At 36.1% G+C, this 17,678-nt stretch overlaps 1 protein-coding gene across 3 annotated transcripts in view; it reads left to right on the top strand.

Annotated features, from left to right (window-relative positions):
* LOC118185464 (DNA-binding protein RFX6-like) overlaps positions 1 to 17,200 on the top strand; it is a 169,261-nt gene extending 152,061 nt beyond the window's left edge. For 2 of the 3 annotated variants that reach the window (XM_085811010.1, XM_085811011.1), the window contains 2 exons: positions 556 to 786; positions 16,818 to 17,200. In XM_085811010.1, the coding sequence (XP_085667136.1) occupies positions 556 to 786; positions 16,818 to 17,017 (431 nt within the window). In that variant the 3' untranslated portion in view covers positions 17,018 to 17,200. Of the gene's footprint in view, positions 1 to 555; positions 842 to 16,817 lie in introns of all 3 variants that reach the window. The other variant, XM_085811012.1, reaches the window with a different exon arrangement.
* Positions 17,201 to 17,678: the final 478 nt, after the last annotated feature.

Raw genomic sequence — 17,678 nt, 5'->3', positions numbered from 1 at the left:
TATTTATAATCATTTATGTATGTACATCACACTCGCCTAAACAATATTATGTCAAGAGAATGCTATCTGAAAGTATGTCCAATCACAAGTGTGGATTTTTCTCTATGCGGTACGGAATGTTTATATGCTGCTGTGCTGCCCACGGGGTACTGGTAGGAACATTATGACGACGAGTCAAATCTTCAGGCTTATAGAGCCTCGCCCCATCGTGGTCTTTGGTCGCCGGGGCCTCAGTCGAACAGTTCAACCATGGGTTTGAGAGGTGGGACGGATAGCAATAAAGTGAATTTCATATACTCTCGTTGATGGCGAGATTTTTATGACAGATCCACCTCCTGCCTAATACGAAGGTTATAAGTTGGGGTACGGCTTGGTTGTATGTCCATCTGAGTTCCTGGTACCATCGGTTAACAAAACTAGTTAAGTATTAGTTATTAAACAGTAAATTTAGCCTTACAGTTCTTATTGCTATACCTTAATTTACAATTTTGATAAAGTAGAAAAAGCATAGAAAACTCTGATTTACAGGAATATATGTATTTTTCTTTTCTTTAGATTCTCAGCAAAGAATCCCTGAAAACAGAGCTTCAAGTGACCCTGAATGTCTGAGCCCTGCTGAAACAGCAACTGAAAAAAACAGAGGAAACTGTTTCGTAAACTCAGATGAAATTTCAACTTATTCTGAATTACTGCAGGAAAAAGAATTTAATTCGGCTTTCATTTCTTGCACTCAAAATACTTTTCACTCATGGAATTATGATAGAGGCTGTGCGGTTAAATATTGTGGTGAATATATATTTGATTAAACAAATTACTTTACATTTGTAGCATCTTCACATCGGTATGCAGCATTTAATTTAAATTTTATTATAAGCATTATATTTAGACTTATCGCGTATTCATTTTCAGCAAGCGTTGCGCTTTTTGTTTGTAATGTACAAGTATATTTGTCGTCACCTGTTTCAGTATTATGAAAGTAAATAACTCCCTCCTCCAAAGGAGTGGTGTCAATATTACTGATTTAGCTCTTTGTCGACGTCATGCAGCAGCTGTTATAAAACCTAGAAACATTCGCGGGGACTTCATTTTTGAAATTTTTCATCGTTTACCGACGTATGCATGTTCATTTCATTTCATGACTTTGTCAGCCGAACTCTTCGCCTTCGAGTGATGGGGCAGAGTGAGTACCTTACTTTACATCACCATAATTGGCCCTAGGACATAAACCAAAGATACTGGTTAAACCTCTATGCAGATGTATACCAGCGGTAAATAAATAATCTGTGATACATAGGTACTTTGATTTTAATGTGCTTGTTGCTCACAATGACGATAAGTTTACGAGATCGCTCTTTGTTAGTAAAACTGTTTTACCAAAACAGCCGGCACTTTCGTAATGTGTAGCCTTCTCGATCTCCAGACCACAGTCCATGCGAATTTTGGATTTGGGGACATTTGAAACATCTGATAAGTCGTGGAAATCCAAGAACTTTACTTGATCTTTAAGCCAGCCTTACACGCCACGTGCTGAACATTTCCCAGCATACACTGTGGAACTGTGTGATCAACTGGGGAACAGGCCATCTTACGATTTCAGATGGTAGCTGAAAATGATGCCATCATTTGAAACATGTTTTTTGTAACAAAATGTATAAAATTTTAAAACTATTGTAAAGGTATGGCTAAATGTATAATTTATTAATATGATGCCCGCTGGTGACGTTATTTGTAACTTTTTTTTTTTTTTTTTTTTTGGGCTGAAAGCTATTCTTATCCTTTCATTAAGTCCGCCACAAAAATTTCACAATTTTCTGATCAATGGATTCGCTTGTAGTAGGGTAGTAGTAGTATATCTTTAATTATAAGTAGGTTTCTTTAATTATAAGACACCTTGTATAAACCACCAGCGGCCTATCTACTAAAACAATTAAAATGAGATGTTATTTTATGCGCTCGAGATTGCGATGCAGACAGACAGACAAAGTAGATAGATGTCTTGTTTTGCACCCGCTAAGTCTTTCTGCACCGATGGGCAAAAAATCAAGCTTAGGTGCGAAGATTTAAAACAATAGAATCGTCAAGGTTACGGTTACAGTGAAAAAAGTTCGAAATTTTAGAACGACAACACCCACCTTTTTTTCCTGTGCAAACTGATCAGCGCACTGAAAACCATAAATGGCGTTAGAACGATATACGCATGAAAAAAATTCCCGGCTTTGAACATTTGCAAAGAAGAGCATTATAAAGGACCAACGATAGCGCAAGAAAGGAGAAGGAAAAATCTCCTATTGGAATTACAAATTTTCAACATGCTTCTTCGCAGACGATAACGCATTGCATGCGGGAGATTGTTGACAACAATGACAAACGTATATCTCAGTAGGAATAAGTATAGCTTTATATTTTATAGCATCTTTCAGTTTTGACAAATCTCGTGGATTTGATGCTTACACCTTAGATTTTAGACAACCCCAGAATTAGAAATTAATCAAAGTGAGGTCGGGGATGACGATGGCCACGAAACTGCAAAACCATGGAATGATTCTTCCTCCAAAATGCTGTTGCAGCACTTACCGAACAAATGTAGCAATATATGGAGGAGTGCTATCTTGAATCTATACAATGTCATTGACGACAATTCTGAAATTAATTTTGAGGAACTACTCTTATATGCGCCCTCAGGTCACCAACTCCACGTTGCCATATTACTATCTAATTTTTTTGTCTACTACATTTCGAACTTTAAACCTAAAATGTTTCCAAAAACGCGATTTTCGCGCATGCAAAAACCATGTTTTGTACATACAATTTAAACTAAAAATCCGAAACAAAAACAAAAAATTTAGATAGCAAAAACGTAAAGTTTCTAACCAAAAATATTTAAGAAGAATCCATCTACACAACGATATATTTTAACTTAAAAAAACATCTACGAATTGCACAATCTATGCAACGAACGAATCTACGAACTAAGCACACTTCGCTTGAATAAATTAACATAAGAACAATAAATTTCAAAGAATACCATGTACAGAGCATCCTGTTTAAACTTAAAAAACATCTACAAATTGCACAATCTAGACATTGCGCACAAATCAACCAAATAAACTAAACTAAATTACAAAAAATTCAAAAAACAACAATAACAACAAAAATTCATAGTAAAAAACATAACATTCTACAAAATAAAAGCAATAAAATAAAATGCACTTACCATAATACATTCCTGAATAAAATTTCGCCAGTCACACAAAGTCTCTGAACAAAAGTGCCACGATTTTGCTATATCACATATCTTTCTGAGATTCAAAATTTCGAAAGTAACGATAAAATCTTCCTCCAAAGTTAACTTACTACACCAAAACTACAACGCAAATTTTAAACTCCGCTGAACCATTTGACTGCAAATCCACACAAGAACTATCAGAAACACCCTTCTTCGTCCGAATTCTCATAGCAGCTCCTCATTTCAGATTCCGTTTTAAAAGTCATATAGAAATTCCCAAAACACTTCAATCCTCATAAACACACTCAACAAAAGACTCGTTAACAACTCCAACATTGTACCTTTTAATACTAAATTTACTTTCCACACAATCTAAAATACGCGACTGAAATCTTCCCAGCACGTCCATCATTGTAACATAGGCCATTTCAAAACACGCACGACACGAACCAACGAGCAATTAAACCGTTCCAGGAAAAGATTTTTTAACGTCAACAGGGTTGCCATACAACACATAATCACGCCCAAAACAGCGCAGAACACACATCGCCACATTTGGTGAAATTAGGGCGCATATAAGAGTAGAGCCAATTTTGCAACATTGTTGTAAACCGAGTACTTGCGATGGAGCACATTTTCATACCTGTGGAAGCGACCTCTTCGAAGTACGGAACGAGAATGAATGTGCTTGCAATGCTGCACCACACTTTAGCTTCGTGTAAAGGCGCTAGTGCGACATCTTGAGGATTTTCCTCAGCCCAATGTAGCTTCTACTGTCTATCCTGTGAATTATGCCAAGTGCCTCAATGCATTTCGTCTTTGCAATTATGCATTTCGTCTTTGCATTTCGTCTTTGCTCGTTAGTCTTTACAAGCTCTCTGTAAATGTTTTAATCCGGCAAGTTTCGTCATACATGTATCATTCCAACTCCATTTATGGTTTTCAATACGCTGATCAATTTGCGCAGAAAAAAGTGGGTGTTGCCGTTCAAAAATTTCAAAATGTTTTCATTTCACTGTAGCCGTCACCTTGACAGCTCTATTGTTTTAAATCATGACAATGTTGATCTCAAGCCTCTGCAGTGTTCCTCCCTTTTATTCTAAGTGTTGAGGAACTTAGTGAACTACTAAATGAATAATCGTTTAAATCCGAGAGCAGAAATGTAAACTCAAGAAGGATTAATTACCCTTTATTTGCTCAAAATAAAAATATACATTCGGCCCCTTTCACTTCTCGTACAACAACAAAGCCTCCACTTGAGCTTAATTTAAAATGTAACTAATAAGAACTATCTAATAACTAACTAAAGAGATTTAGCCAAAGCTAACAAAAATTCTACCCGAGTTGGTGCGTAATATTAAAATAGTCAGCGAAGCTATCAAAAGACACGTAATACGACCGAGCATAGTAACAGTTAGAGAGACGTAACCAAAAGGCAAACTATTCAGGAATCCTAACTCTGTCTCTCGAAGTCGGTGGAGCCCACCAGCGGCCGAGCGGTAAAGACGCTGAACACTGGTAGTTCGGTTCGAGGTTCGAATCCCGCGAACAGGCTGGCAGCATGAGCGTTTTCGTGGTTTTCCCCATGTGTAACGTGTATATGAGCCAGTTTCCCTTAGAAAGTCCTCCACGAAGGCATCCCTCCCCTTCAGGCAGATAGCCTTCGTGTGCTTTGCCATAATTGAATAATCCAATTGAAGTCGGTGGAACTTTGACTTAAATACTTTCTACTTCTCATTTGCGTTTAATGCCATTCTAAAATCTCATTGTGATAAGGAATTTTAAGCTGAAGCTAGAATGGATAGAAAGGTTCATAAACTTAACTGTTATAAAATTAGGATATACCTTACATCTTTCCTCACCAGAATTTAAGTACTGGAAGAAAAAGCTCTAACTACTAATTTAAATTCTACAAAACTTCCTAACAGTTCAAAGTTTAGCTTCTAATACATTTGAATTCTTAATTCAGTCTCATTATTGAAATCGAAGTTTTAACTTCCTTTTAGGGCCAATTTTACAAATGATCTAACCCTAAGTTAAAACTAAGATAAATAAAATCTTTTTTACAAAAGTTGTTGCTCTTCTTTTGTTATATATATCTTTCGGATCTTAAGAGCATCATGATACATACTCTGATCCTTCTAAAATATCTGGAAGGAAAAAGGATTAGTACTGTGTTTCTAGGAAAAATTTCCAATTTACATTTATTTGGTCGTCAAACAGATTTCATTCCCTCACATTTTAACTCCTTTCCTCCCACGCTCTCCAGAAATTTGTTCTGTTATGAAATGAGCGTGTCAGTGTTATGTTACCACAAACAACACTACCAACTAACCATCTGTTAAACAAAAATTAAATATAGACACACTAGACTTCAACTAACCTTTAAAACACATTCATTCTATACCTTCTCCCCAATCGTTCGTTTAAACAAAGTTTTGCATTTAAACAAAGTTTAACTTTAAAGCACTTTTACAAATCAACATTAAATTAAAATTTTACTTTCAGCACAAACACATTTTTCACATTTAGCATATAAAATTTTTAATTTATTTTACGTCACAGGTTACATAGTTGCTATCTATAGCTTACAATCTTTTCCTAAAATTTAATTTTAAGTTCAAGTTTACAACAATTTTCATTGTAATTTCAAGTCTTTCCGACTAAATGATATTTACAATTTACTTTCTTGCAAACTTGCGAACTCAAAATTCTTGCTTTTAACAGCATTTAAGACTTGTTCTCACTTGAGAAAGCAACTTTGAACAAACTGATATAAATAGAACTTGAATTCTAAATGTAAAAACAAACAAACAAAAAAAATCACTTATCTGTTTGCTTTTTATGATCCTCCATTCCTCTCTGGCAGAATTCTTCGCAGGTGGGTAAATTCAGGTTCTCTAATCTGATTTTTCTCCTCGGGCGGCTTGCATTTTCTGCCGGAAATTCTTTCCTTTTCTTTCCTTTGGCGCTGACTTTCCTCGTGGGTTACTCCTGATTCTGGTACTCGGCCCTTCACTTGGTTTTCTGGGGGGCACGTCTTTCCACCGGGTTTTGTAATATCCTTTTGGACTTCCTTGTCTGTTAAAGCGGCGTGGATATTGCCTAGGCTGTCCTTTTACCCCTGACAATTCTTTGTGCTGGATCACTTCCAACCTCTCTTGTGGTGGTTGTCAATGGATAACGATGACTGCCTGCCAACGTTTTCTTCATTGCAGTCGTGGCAGCTTCGTCAACTGTCTTCCATTCGTTGGTATTCTCTTTTCTGCTGGCCCTGGGCCTCATTGCGGCGAGACTTTATTTACTGGCCTTTCTTTCCTCACACTTTTTCTCTTTTTTCGCTGATCCTGGACCTCGTTGCGGCGGGATTCATTTTACTGGCCTTTCGTTCGTACTTTCCGCCTGCTTCTTTTTCCCTGTTGGGAGAATCCAGTTTCTTGCTTGACTATCCGCAGTTCTTGGCACGATTACAGGAGCCTGAAAAAGATCTTTTAAAATTTCAAAATCAGTTCGACTGTAGTATGTTTTAACTTGATCAACTTTAGTAACTATTTTCTGGCCGGTTGCAGCCTTTAAAAAGTCGTAAATTTAATTTTCTCGATTACAAAAGGCCCTTCGAACCTGGGCTCGAACTTGGCGACTCTATTTTCTGGCGCAGATGATAAGGAATGCATCAACTTTAACACTTTTTTGACCCACAGAATATTCTACCTCCTGTCTATTCTTGTCGTAATAGTATTTCTGCTTCTGCCTAGCTGAATCAGAGTTTTGTAATGCTTCATTAATGATTTCCTGAATGTCCATTTAGCTTAAATTCTTCTTCCCTTTGCTGCACAAAAAAGAATTTATCTAAGGGAGTTAAAATTTTCCTCTCTAAAAAGAGTTCTGCGAGGGTCTTTTGTGTATTATCATGTTTCGTCGTTCTTAAAACAAAGCCTAATTCATTGACACAGTTCAATGGTCATGATAATTTTTAACGTATCCCCGAATAATTTTATCAATATTTTTGTTTACACGTTCCGCTATATTCAATTGCGGCCTATATGCTACCATTTTTAGATGGCGTGTGACAAGTTCTGTCCAAACGTTTTTAAATGAGTGACTAACAAATTGTCTTCCGTTATCAGATATTACTTTTATTGGGGCCCCGTATTTTAAAATATACATATTTATTTAAGAAAGTATCTTATACTATTTTTGCTGATGCTCGTTTAAGGGGAATTATTCCCACCCGTTTGGAGAAGAGACCAACAGCAGTTAAGAGATATCTATTCTTATTTAACCTTGTTCTAGGATAAGTTCCGAGCAAATAGATGTTCACCAATTCATTGGGGAAAATGGTCTTTATGTTATTTAAGTACCCGAACGGGTTATAATTAACGTCATTAATTAAATGTCACATGTGACATGACCTGACATACGCCGTTACCGCCCTCTGTAACTACTGCTTCGCGAACCCTTTGCAATGTTTTCCTGATACCTAGGTGACCCGAAATGGGCGAATCCTGCTAAAATATTTAATCGTGGACTCTCTGAGATTATTGGCCGGTATTCTTGATTCTTATTAGTTATTTTCGTATAAAATAGTAATTTATCAATGACTTCATAATGGGTTATCCTGTTTCAAATTTCTGTTATGTCCACATGCTCGAAATGTTCGGGTCTTCAAGATATGCATAAGTATCTTTGAATTCAGGGTCAGTTCTGAAATTATTGTTTCACGAGACTCAATTATTTTGAAATTTAGCATCGCACATCTGAGTATTCCTCTCTTCGTCAATCTTAATTATTGATAGATTATCCGCGACAACATTTTTCTTTCACGGCGTGTGTGTTTTGTTATTAGGTTAAACTCTTATAGTTTTAACGTCCAACGTATAAGCCGGGGTGAAAGATTTTTTCCGAATACAAGCGACCAACTTCCGCATGGTCTGAATAGACTGTCACCGGGGCGCTTCCAAAATAAACTCGAAATTTCTGCACTGCTAATAAAACAGAGATGATGATGCGAAGATATGTCTTTCTAGTATTTAATGTAAAGGATATACATGCGATGTAATGTAAGGAGTAGCATATCAATTTGAACGTTTAAATTAATCAAAATTCAACTTCAGATTAGTGATAATTTGAAAGGCCTTTTAGTAATATAAGACATAAGTTCCTCTTCATAAAACAAAAATACTCTGCAACAGAATAATGTTACTTTATGAAAAAGAACATACTGAATGCTGTTGAAAGCACATCTTTCAAATTAATACTATTCTGAGGACAGATTGGCTAATTTAAAAGCCCAAACTATTATGCTTACTTGCATATACAAACACATATAATTCTTTTACTCGAAGATATCGATTTCAATATATTTTATTATAAGAAGCACCAATTTAGACAAAACATCTATTTTTATAGACATACCCTTTAGTATTTCCCTATAACAAATATATTCTACATACATAATTATTTAATGGGATATTAGAAGGGAATAATTTGAAACCTTTACAGATACATCCTTTGGGATTTAACATAAGGAAAGTATCTTCTACTCACATAATAACTTGCTGTAACAATACAAGCAAATAGCCTGTAACAGTTGTATATATATCCTCTGTGATTTTGCTTAAGAAAAGTATGTTCTACTCACTTAATTATTTGCTGTAATTATCCAAGCAAATAGCCCGTAAAGGTTACAGATATATCTTTTGGATTTCACATGAGAAAAATATATATGTTTACATAATTACTTGTTGTAATATTACAAATAATCTGCAATTATTATAGATATATCGTTTGAGATTTTGTAAGGATCTTAAGTTTTACTAACGTTTATTTTATTTTAAATCTTTACTATCACTTCTTATTTTCTACTTCCGGCCAGAATTATAAGCGTGAAGGTTTTTATGCAAAGTTTGTCTGGCGAACGCCAAGTACTTAAGTTGTGGCTTTTTGCCAAGCGAGAGAGAGGAAGCAGTAAGTCAACGCAGGCCGCCTACCTTAGAAGTTACGCAGTTGCTGTTCGCCTTCCAGGCCAGAGGTTTTAATCCTCTTGATAAATTAAACGTATTGTAGTGTTCACAGTCTCTGTGCTACATACGCTTCCTGTTATTATAAGGCCAATCTTCCACGTGTATTATTCTAAAGTTAAATATGAGTTTAGTTTTATTTTTATACATTTTTTACGTTAGACCCCGAGTGGAGGGTCAGTGTATTCCGAAGTACGGAAGTTATTGTATATAGAGAAAAATAAAGGGTTTTGTATACCCTTCGTCTATATCCTGTCTACTTACCACAATTAGTGAACATAGCTTTAGTAAGCTCTCTGTTCCGAGTCAGGTCCTTGTATGTTCCCGAAGAAGGTTAGAAGGAACATTGAACCTGATAGTGGCGCCCAACGAAGAAGAATAACCATGGCCGAGTTTCAAGAAGAACCTGTGCTGCCTGCAGAAACGGCTCAGAATCCAGAAATGCCAGCTGCCGCCCTGGAAGGATTCGGTTACATCGTCCAGACCATGCGCGCTTCGATGAAACCAGAAGCAACATTTAACGGAAACTCACCGGTAACCAGTTTTTTGGAAAAATTGGATGACCACTTCATGCTCTACCCCGTGCACGAGTTTCAAAAAGTTACCTTAGCTACCAGCGCTTTGAGGGGCCAAGCGCTTAACTGGTTCAAATGTATAGGCAGAAGTCTCTTGGGTCAAGCAGGAAGTCCCACCTATACTTACGAGAATTTCAAGACTGCCCTACTAAAAGCCTTCCCTGTTGTAAGGGATCGGGCGAAATTAGAAACGGAACTTTTTAGTATATATCAACAAAGAATCGAAAACCTCTCGAGCTTTATTTTAAGAAAAATTCACGTTTTCAAGCTCTTGTATGGAAACCGTCCAGATCCTGAAATAATTCAAGTGATTTTGCCGAGGTTACTGCCCCAAGTGCAAGACTTTATTGAATTAAGAAATCCGACTACACTGGAAAAGTTATTTGAGCTAGCAATCCAGTTTGAAAGTAGAAGAACGGCGGACGTCGAAAGAAGACGCCAATATCAACAGCGAAACCAATTTGGTACGCCAAGACTACAGCAAACTCAAGCAAGCATACGGCTACGGAGAAAAAGCGAATCAGTGGGCAAGGAAACCCGAGCATTCAAAAACAGCCGGCGAACGTCGACAGTTCAATAGCAACCCAGGAAAAAAGTCTCAAGGCCAGGGGAAAAAGAAGGAAAGCACGGAAAGGAAAAATAATTTAACGGAACTAAAACGGATTTCTGCTGACGAGAGGGTGCGGAAATCCGAAGGCCACGAAAATCCCTCTTCCTACAAGTTAAATACAGTAATGGTGAAAAATTTGACTCTTCCGAAGATTGAAGTCTTGGTGAATAATATCCCGGCCACCGCACTCCTGGATACCGGCGAGCAGTGTTCCTGTGTGGCAGAAGTCTTTTTTAGAAAGTATTTTCGCAAATACCGCATATATAATGCGGATAATACGACAGTATTAGTGGCGCAAGGAGAACAATGTAAGTGCGTAGGTAAAGTACCTTTGTATATCCGTATCAAGGACGAACAAGTAAAGGTGATGTTTTTTATAGTAAAGAATCTGCAAGCACATTTGATCTTAGGAATAGACTTTCTTTCAGACGATCAAGCTACACTGGATTTTAATGAAGCGTCCCTTAAGCTGACAATGAAACCAGTGCGTGTAGAAAAGGTTGAACCGCCAAGGTTAAATCTTGACCACCTGCCTAATGACGAGCAAGATAGAATCCGACAAGTGGTAAATGAATTTGCTTCGTTATTTAGTAATATTCCAGGATTTACTCAGGTTACTAACCATAGTATTGACACCGGAGATGCATTGCCAGTTCGTCAAAAACCATACCGGTATGATAAGAATAAGGAAAAAATTATAGAATGGCATATTACCGATATGCTACGTAAAAAGATCATAACGCCCATCTCAAGTAGTTATGCTAGCCCGGTGGTTTTATGTAAGGAAAATAATGATTATCCTTTGGAGCATCCAAAAAGGTGGAGATTCGCTATTGATTACCGTAAATTAAATTCCATAACGAAATATCCGGTATATCCGTTACCGATCATAGAAAAAATTTTAAGGAACATAAAATCAACCAAATTTATGACGACTTTAGACTTAACGACAGGTTATTTTCAAATAGGGGTGAGGCCTGAGGACGTGCCTAAGACTGCTTTTATAACCAAGTCTGGCACTTATGCATTTTTGCGTATGCCGTTTGGCCTTTCAGGCGCCCCGGCAACATTTCAGCGATGCATGGACATTGTGTTAAGAACTGTTCTTGGAAAGTCCACATTTATCTATTTAGACGATATCATTATTACTAGTGATAATCTCGACCAACATATACAGGATTTAAGACAGGTGTTTTCTTTATTAAATGAGGCCGGTCTAAAAGTTAATGTCGAAAAGTGCAAATTTGCAGCCCCTGAATTAAAATATTTAGGTTACAAAATATCGCAAAAAGGGATCGAGACAGATGAATCAAAAATAATCGCTGTACAAAAGTATCCGACTCCAAACACGGCAAAGAAGCTCTCTTCTTTTCTAGGACTTTGTTCATATTATAGGTCCTTTATAAAAGATTTTGCGGCTATCGCTCAGCCATTGTTAAAATTAAAAAGGAAAAAGGCAAGATTCTCGTGGACGGCCGAAGCCAATAGTGCTTTCGAAAAATTAAAACAAGCATTAACGCAAGCCCCTGTGTTAAAATTTCCTGAAAAGGATGAAAATTTAGAAATTTCAGCGGATGCTTCGGATTATGCGGTAGGAGCGGTACTTTCGCAAAATCAGCAGCCCGTGGCATTTTTTAGCCGAACTTTAAATCAAACACAAAGAAACTATTCCGCGACCGAGAGAGAGGCACTTGCAGTTCTGTTAGCAGTGCAAAAGTTTCGAGTTTATTTTGGAAAGGCACCGATAACAGTATACTCTGATCATGCGGCGGTAACTAGATTGTACTCAGGGAAAAATTTATCCCCAAGGTTAATAAGATGGGCACTCAAGCTGCAAGAATATAATCTGGTAATCAAGCATACCCCCGGAAAGGAAAATATCGTAGCAGATGCCCTATCACGAATTAAATTAGACGAACAGGGTAATACCGTAAAAGTTGCAATGCTTACAGCGTGTACAATAAATTCCCGAGAAACTGTAATAACAGAACTGGGTAAGGATCCTGAGTTTGGAAGTATTTATGAGTATTTGAAGGATCCTGAAAATTTTAGCCACCAAGATATTGTGGCGATAAGAAATAGGGCGGCCCATTACGAACTAATAGATGGTCTATTATTCTACACAAAAACTACGAATTCCAACAACGAATTTCGACCTATTATCCCAGCTAGTCTTAGATTAACTATCCTGCAGGAGCTCCATGACAGCCCTTTAGCTTCTCGTGCTGGTATTCGAAAAACTATCCAACGCGTACGCGAGGCAGTCTACTTTCCTGAACTGAAAAATGTTAACAAGGGCGTATGTCCAGTCCTGCCCAACATGTCAAGCAGTTAATTATATTAATTTCCGCCCGGCCGGGTTTCTAAATAGTATTAAATCCGAATTTCCAAATGAAATCGTTAGCATCGATTTATTGGGCCCTTTCCCAAAAAGTCAGTTAAATAAAAGTCGCTATCTCCTTGTTATGGTTGATCATTTTAGTAAATGGACCGAAATTGTTCCCTTAAAACGAGCCTCCGCGAAATTGGTTACCGATTCTATTTTAAATAAATATATTTTAAAATACGGGGCGCCCCTAAAAGTTATATCGGATAATGGTCCTCAATTTGTAAGTAATATATTTGAAGACATGTGCTAAAAACTGGGCATACGTCATTTAAAAATGGTCCCGTATCGGCCGCAATCAAATATAGCGGAACGGGTCAACAGAAATATAGTGAAAATTATCCGTAGTTATGTTAAAAATTTTCATAAAAGCTGGGATAACTATTTCAATGAATTTGCTTTCGCCCTTAGGACCGCAAAACGTGATACAACGGGCAAAACTCCTGCTGAGTTATTTCTAGGCAGAAAGATTATAACACCGTTAGATAAACTATTTTATGTGCAACAAAGAGCCCCAGAATTTAAAATGGGTGATATAGAAAAACTAATAAAAGAAGCAAAAAAGAATACGGAAGTAGCACAAAGAAAACAGAAATTATATTATGATTTGAAACGACGGGGAGTAACTTATAAAGTAGGGGATGAAGTTTTAAAAATTAAGCATTCACTTTCTTCAGCACCAGAAGATAAAACTGCCAAATTTTTTCCACGATTTGAAGGACCATATGTTATAGAAAAAATAACTCACGCTGTTGTAGTGTTAAAAGCCAGAAATGGTGAAACCTGTTCCGCAAACATTGATCAAATCAAGCCCTACTTCGATCGTAATAAAATGCAAATTTTTTCAGATCTTTTGCAGGATCCGGCACGGCAGACACCGCAGGTACAAGTTCCAGAGGTGAAAAAACGACAAGTACAAGGGCAAGCCAAAGAGACAGAAGCAAGTGAAAAGAAAATTGCCCCGCGGAAAAATGGAAGGTAACAAGAAAAAGAAGCCGTTCCACCGTCCAGAAAACAGAGTTCACGAACACCCCCAGAATGAAGAAGGGAGAAGGACGACGTATGTGAAGAGGACCAGGAGAAATGACGGCAACTATAACCCGGCTTTAAAACGGAAGATCTACTCATCCGACAGAACTCTCCGCAGCAAAAGTCGCCGAACTGCGGAAGGGCCATCAGCGGCGGAGGAAAAAGTACAAGGAAAATTTGGACGGCCAACAACGAGGTCCAAGCAGGATCACGACAGAAGTTTCCCGGTTCCGCCAAGACCAGCTGCCTTCAAACGGCCAAGACCACAAGCAGAGGAGAAAAGGAAGGTGTTCAAGGGTGGCCGAACTGCTGAAAAACGGAAGTTTCCAGAGGAAAGCACTGAAGGGCGAGCCCGTACAAGAAGGAGGATAAACCAAGCTACTATCTGCAGTACCTTTAAAGACTGGGCGCAGAAAAGGATGTCCGAATATTACAAAGATAAGTAAAATTTTATGTTACTTTGCAAACTTAAGTTAATCTTTCATTCTTACTGCAAGTGGCAGATTTCAAGAAGTTTTACCTCATGCGAGGTCTACCTTTATCGCCAAAAGGGCGAGAAATGAGTTGTGACCGATTTTCGTATTATGTTTTTAAATTACTCGTGCGTAAAACTAAAGTTGATGTATAATAGCGTTGTGTAAAGACTTAAATATTGTAAAAAGTTATTGTATAAATTTTATTTAAAACATTCTAGCAAGAAAGAAGTTTTAGTCTGAAAGACTTTTTGAAATGTAGTATTATTTCAATGTAGAAAGAATTGGCACTTGCTTTGAAAAGAATAGAAGTTAACAATGTACTACTAATGTATGTTTTCAAATCTGTAAAATTAACGACATGTTGATATGTTCTTATATACATGTGAACTGTTATTTTAAATGTTAAGAAATACCGTGATATGGTAAAAGTGAAAGTAATGTTAAAAATTTGTTATTCGTGTGACTGTAAAGATTAAATCATGGCGAATATGTGGTAAAGGTTGAATGATGTAGTTAGGCTCTCTGACGCTACACTTTAGAGTTAGCCACTTTTAGAATAGTACCTCAGGGTTTAGAGTTGAAAGTAGGGTGTGTTAAGAGGTCTCGTTATGTTGAATTTTAACACGTTAGTGTTTTGATTGTAGGAGGAAGTGTGGCACACGTAGACAGAAACACATTCGTGTTTGGTGTTCTTTTACAACACATGTCAGAGAGCACGGGGAGAGATAATTAAAATAGTCATGAATGAAATAAGAATGTTAAGAGCAGTATAATTCTATATGTTACTTGCCATGTCATTGTGTAACATTTCATTAAACTAGTTTTCCTTCCAGATCTCTGGAAGGAACCAGAATTGAATAAAGCTCCTGGTTAGATGCAGTACAGATGAAAAAAAGATTGTTGTATATCCTGGGAGCTGCTATTGTAACAAATTTCTTTCTTTTAAATTTTCTAGTTTCTAACGAAGTTATGTTTGTAAAAGGTTGGCCTCGCGTTAGATTCTAGAGCTAAAAGTTTTCAACAAGGTCGTTTTAGACCTCAGTTTCAAACTAATTAACTCTGGCGGGAAGTATGTAAGGATCTTAAGTTTTACTAACGTTTATTTTATTTTAAATCTTTACTATCACTTCTTATTTTCTACTTCCGGCCAGAATTATAAGCGTGAAGGTTTTTATGCAAAGTTTGTCTGGCGAACGCCAAGTACTTAAGTTGTGGCTTTTTGCCAAGCGAGAGAGAGGAAGCAGTGAGTCAACGCAGGCCACCTACCTTAGAAGTTACGCAGTTGCTGTTCGCCTTCCAGGCCAGAGGTTTTAATCCTCTTGATAAATTAAACGTATTGTAGTGTTCACAGTCTCTTTGCTACATATGCTTCCTGTTATTATAAGGCCAATCTTCCACGTGTATTATTCTAAAGTTGAATTAGAGTTTAGTTTTATTTTTATACATTTTTTACGTTAGACCCCGAGTGGAGGGTCAGTGTATTCCGAAGTACGGAAGTTATTGTATATAGAGAAAAATAAAGGGTTTTGTATACCCTTCGTCTGTATCCTGTCTACTTACAACAATTAGTGAACATAGCTTTAGTGAGCTCTCTGTTCCGAGTCAGGTCCTTGTATGTTCCCGAAGAAGGTTAGAAGGAACATTGAACCTGATAATTTTACATGAGAAAAATATGTTTTACTTACATAACTATATGCTGTGATATTACAAGAAAGAGATCTGTAACCATTACAGGCATAATTCTTGTAAAGTTACAACGAATACACCTGTTATTTAGTTTTCTTAGTAACCTTATAGAATTTTTTTAAGTGTACCGTTGCTTTATCAGAATGCGAGAAACATACATACATTTATGCAGATACTTCATTATTTAATTTCTTTAAATATAACACAAGGTGATAATATTTAGTGGCAACAATTTAAAAAGTGAATCAACGCAAAATTCCAAAACGAAATTAATAGTCCTTCTGGGCAAATTGCCCGTTTGGATTAATAAGCGAAAGAGATTAGATTGTTATTATTTATTTCTAAGTTTTGTCCCATTTCGTAATTTTTCTCAGAAAGTTTTCGTAGTTTGTTTATTTTCAGTTAAAATAAAGTAAATAATTTCATAACTCATTAAACATGTTAGAATAATTTGAAAGAAATATCATTCAATATTTATTTGTCAGTATATTTGAATTATATAGTGTAACCAACAACATCTTGTACCTTTAGATTTCAGATAGAAAATAAACATAAATTTGAATTTTTTCCTTTTGTTATGTTATTATTGTTGTTAATGTATATTTTAATAAGTATTTAGTAAGCAAAATTTAGAATTTATTTAAAATATTATTTATTTTATTAATAACATTTTTCACTTTGTTAAAAAAAAAATATCCAGCTTGTCAGCTGTTTTCAGATTGTGAATACGGTCCACATGCAATTTGAGTTTAATACCACTGCTTTAGATTACGAATACAATTTAAATGGTTTCTTTTTTCTTCCCCTAGGCCATCATCCTATCACAGCAACAACATCACCATTACTTCCAGTATATGATAGCTTCAACAACTCTATAAATGATGGCAAAATTCATGACATCAACAGAATAGTGTCCTCTGGTGTTATTTCTCCGAACAATTTTGTACTAAGTCAAAGGGAGAAATTTTGTGATAATTCGTCTTACTCGTCAATATTTCCACGCTCTTGATACCTTCAATTCCTCAACTGAGAAATTTCAATCGAAGTTGAGAGGTGATTAAATTTATGTGATTTTTGTAATGCTTGTATAAGCTTGTTGCTGTCATTTCGTTAAAATAGTTAAAATAATTGTGTACTTGCTGTTAAAATATTAAAGGTCTGATAATCTTTTTAAAATATTAAAAAGTTTATGAAAAATTTGTAAGAAATTGTTTTCGTATACAAGAATGTCAATTCACTTTTATCCAATTTATTCAAAAATTAAGTTTATTTAAACACTTTTAGCTTATAATTAATTAAAATCATTATTTGAAATTGTGCTAAACTATAACAGGATATAAAAGTTCTCAAATACTTGTAAAATACTGTGTTTACATAAAACAGATATCATAAAAAATAGGTTGAGAACGCTTATTAAGTAAAATAAATCAAAATATGCACAAAAATTTAGTATTAATGAACTGATAATTGAAACTATTAGCAGGTAACTGCAGTATTAATGTTATAATTACATTGATATTAAAGCCATAACTAGTTTCTAAGGGCAAATAGATGCAACTAAATGAGCTACTTTAAAATTTTAAGCTATTTGGTGATCTCAAATCATAAAACACTTTCATAGTTTTAAAAGCATTGTAAAAGAGAATACAAACAAACATATACAAACATAT

Source organism: Stegodyphus dumicola, chromosome 2 (assembly GCF_044657685.1).
Source record: "Stegodyphus dumicola isolate Sdum_Otavi_A_Nest chromosome 2, ASM4465768v1".
NCBI classification, from domain to species: domain Eukaryota; kingdom Metazoa; phylum Arthropoda; class Arachnida; order Araneae; family Eresidae; genus Stegodyphus; species Stegodyphus dumicola.
This window is presented reverse-complemented; position numbering and strand designations above follow the sequence as displayed.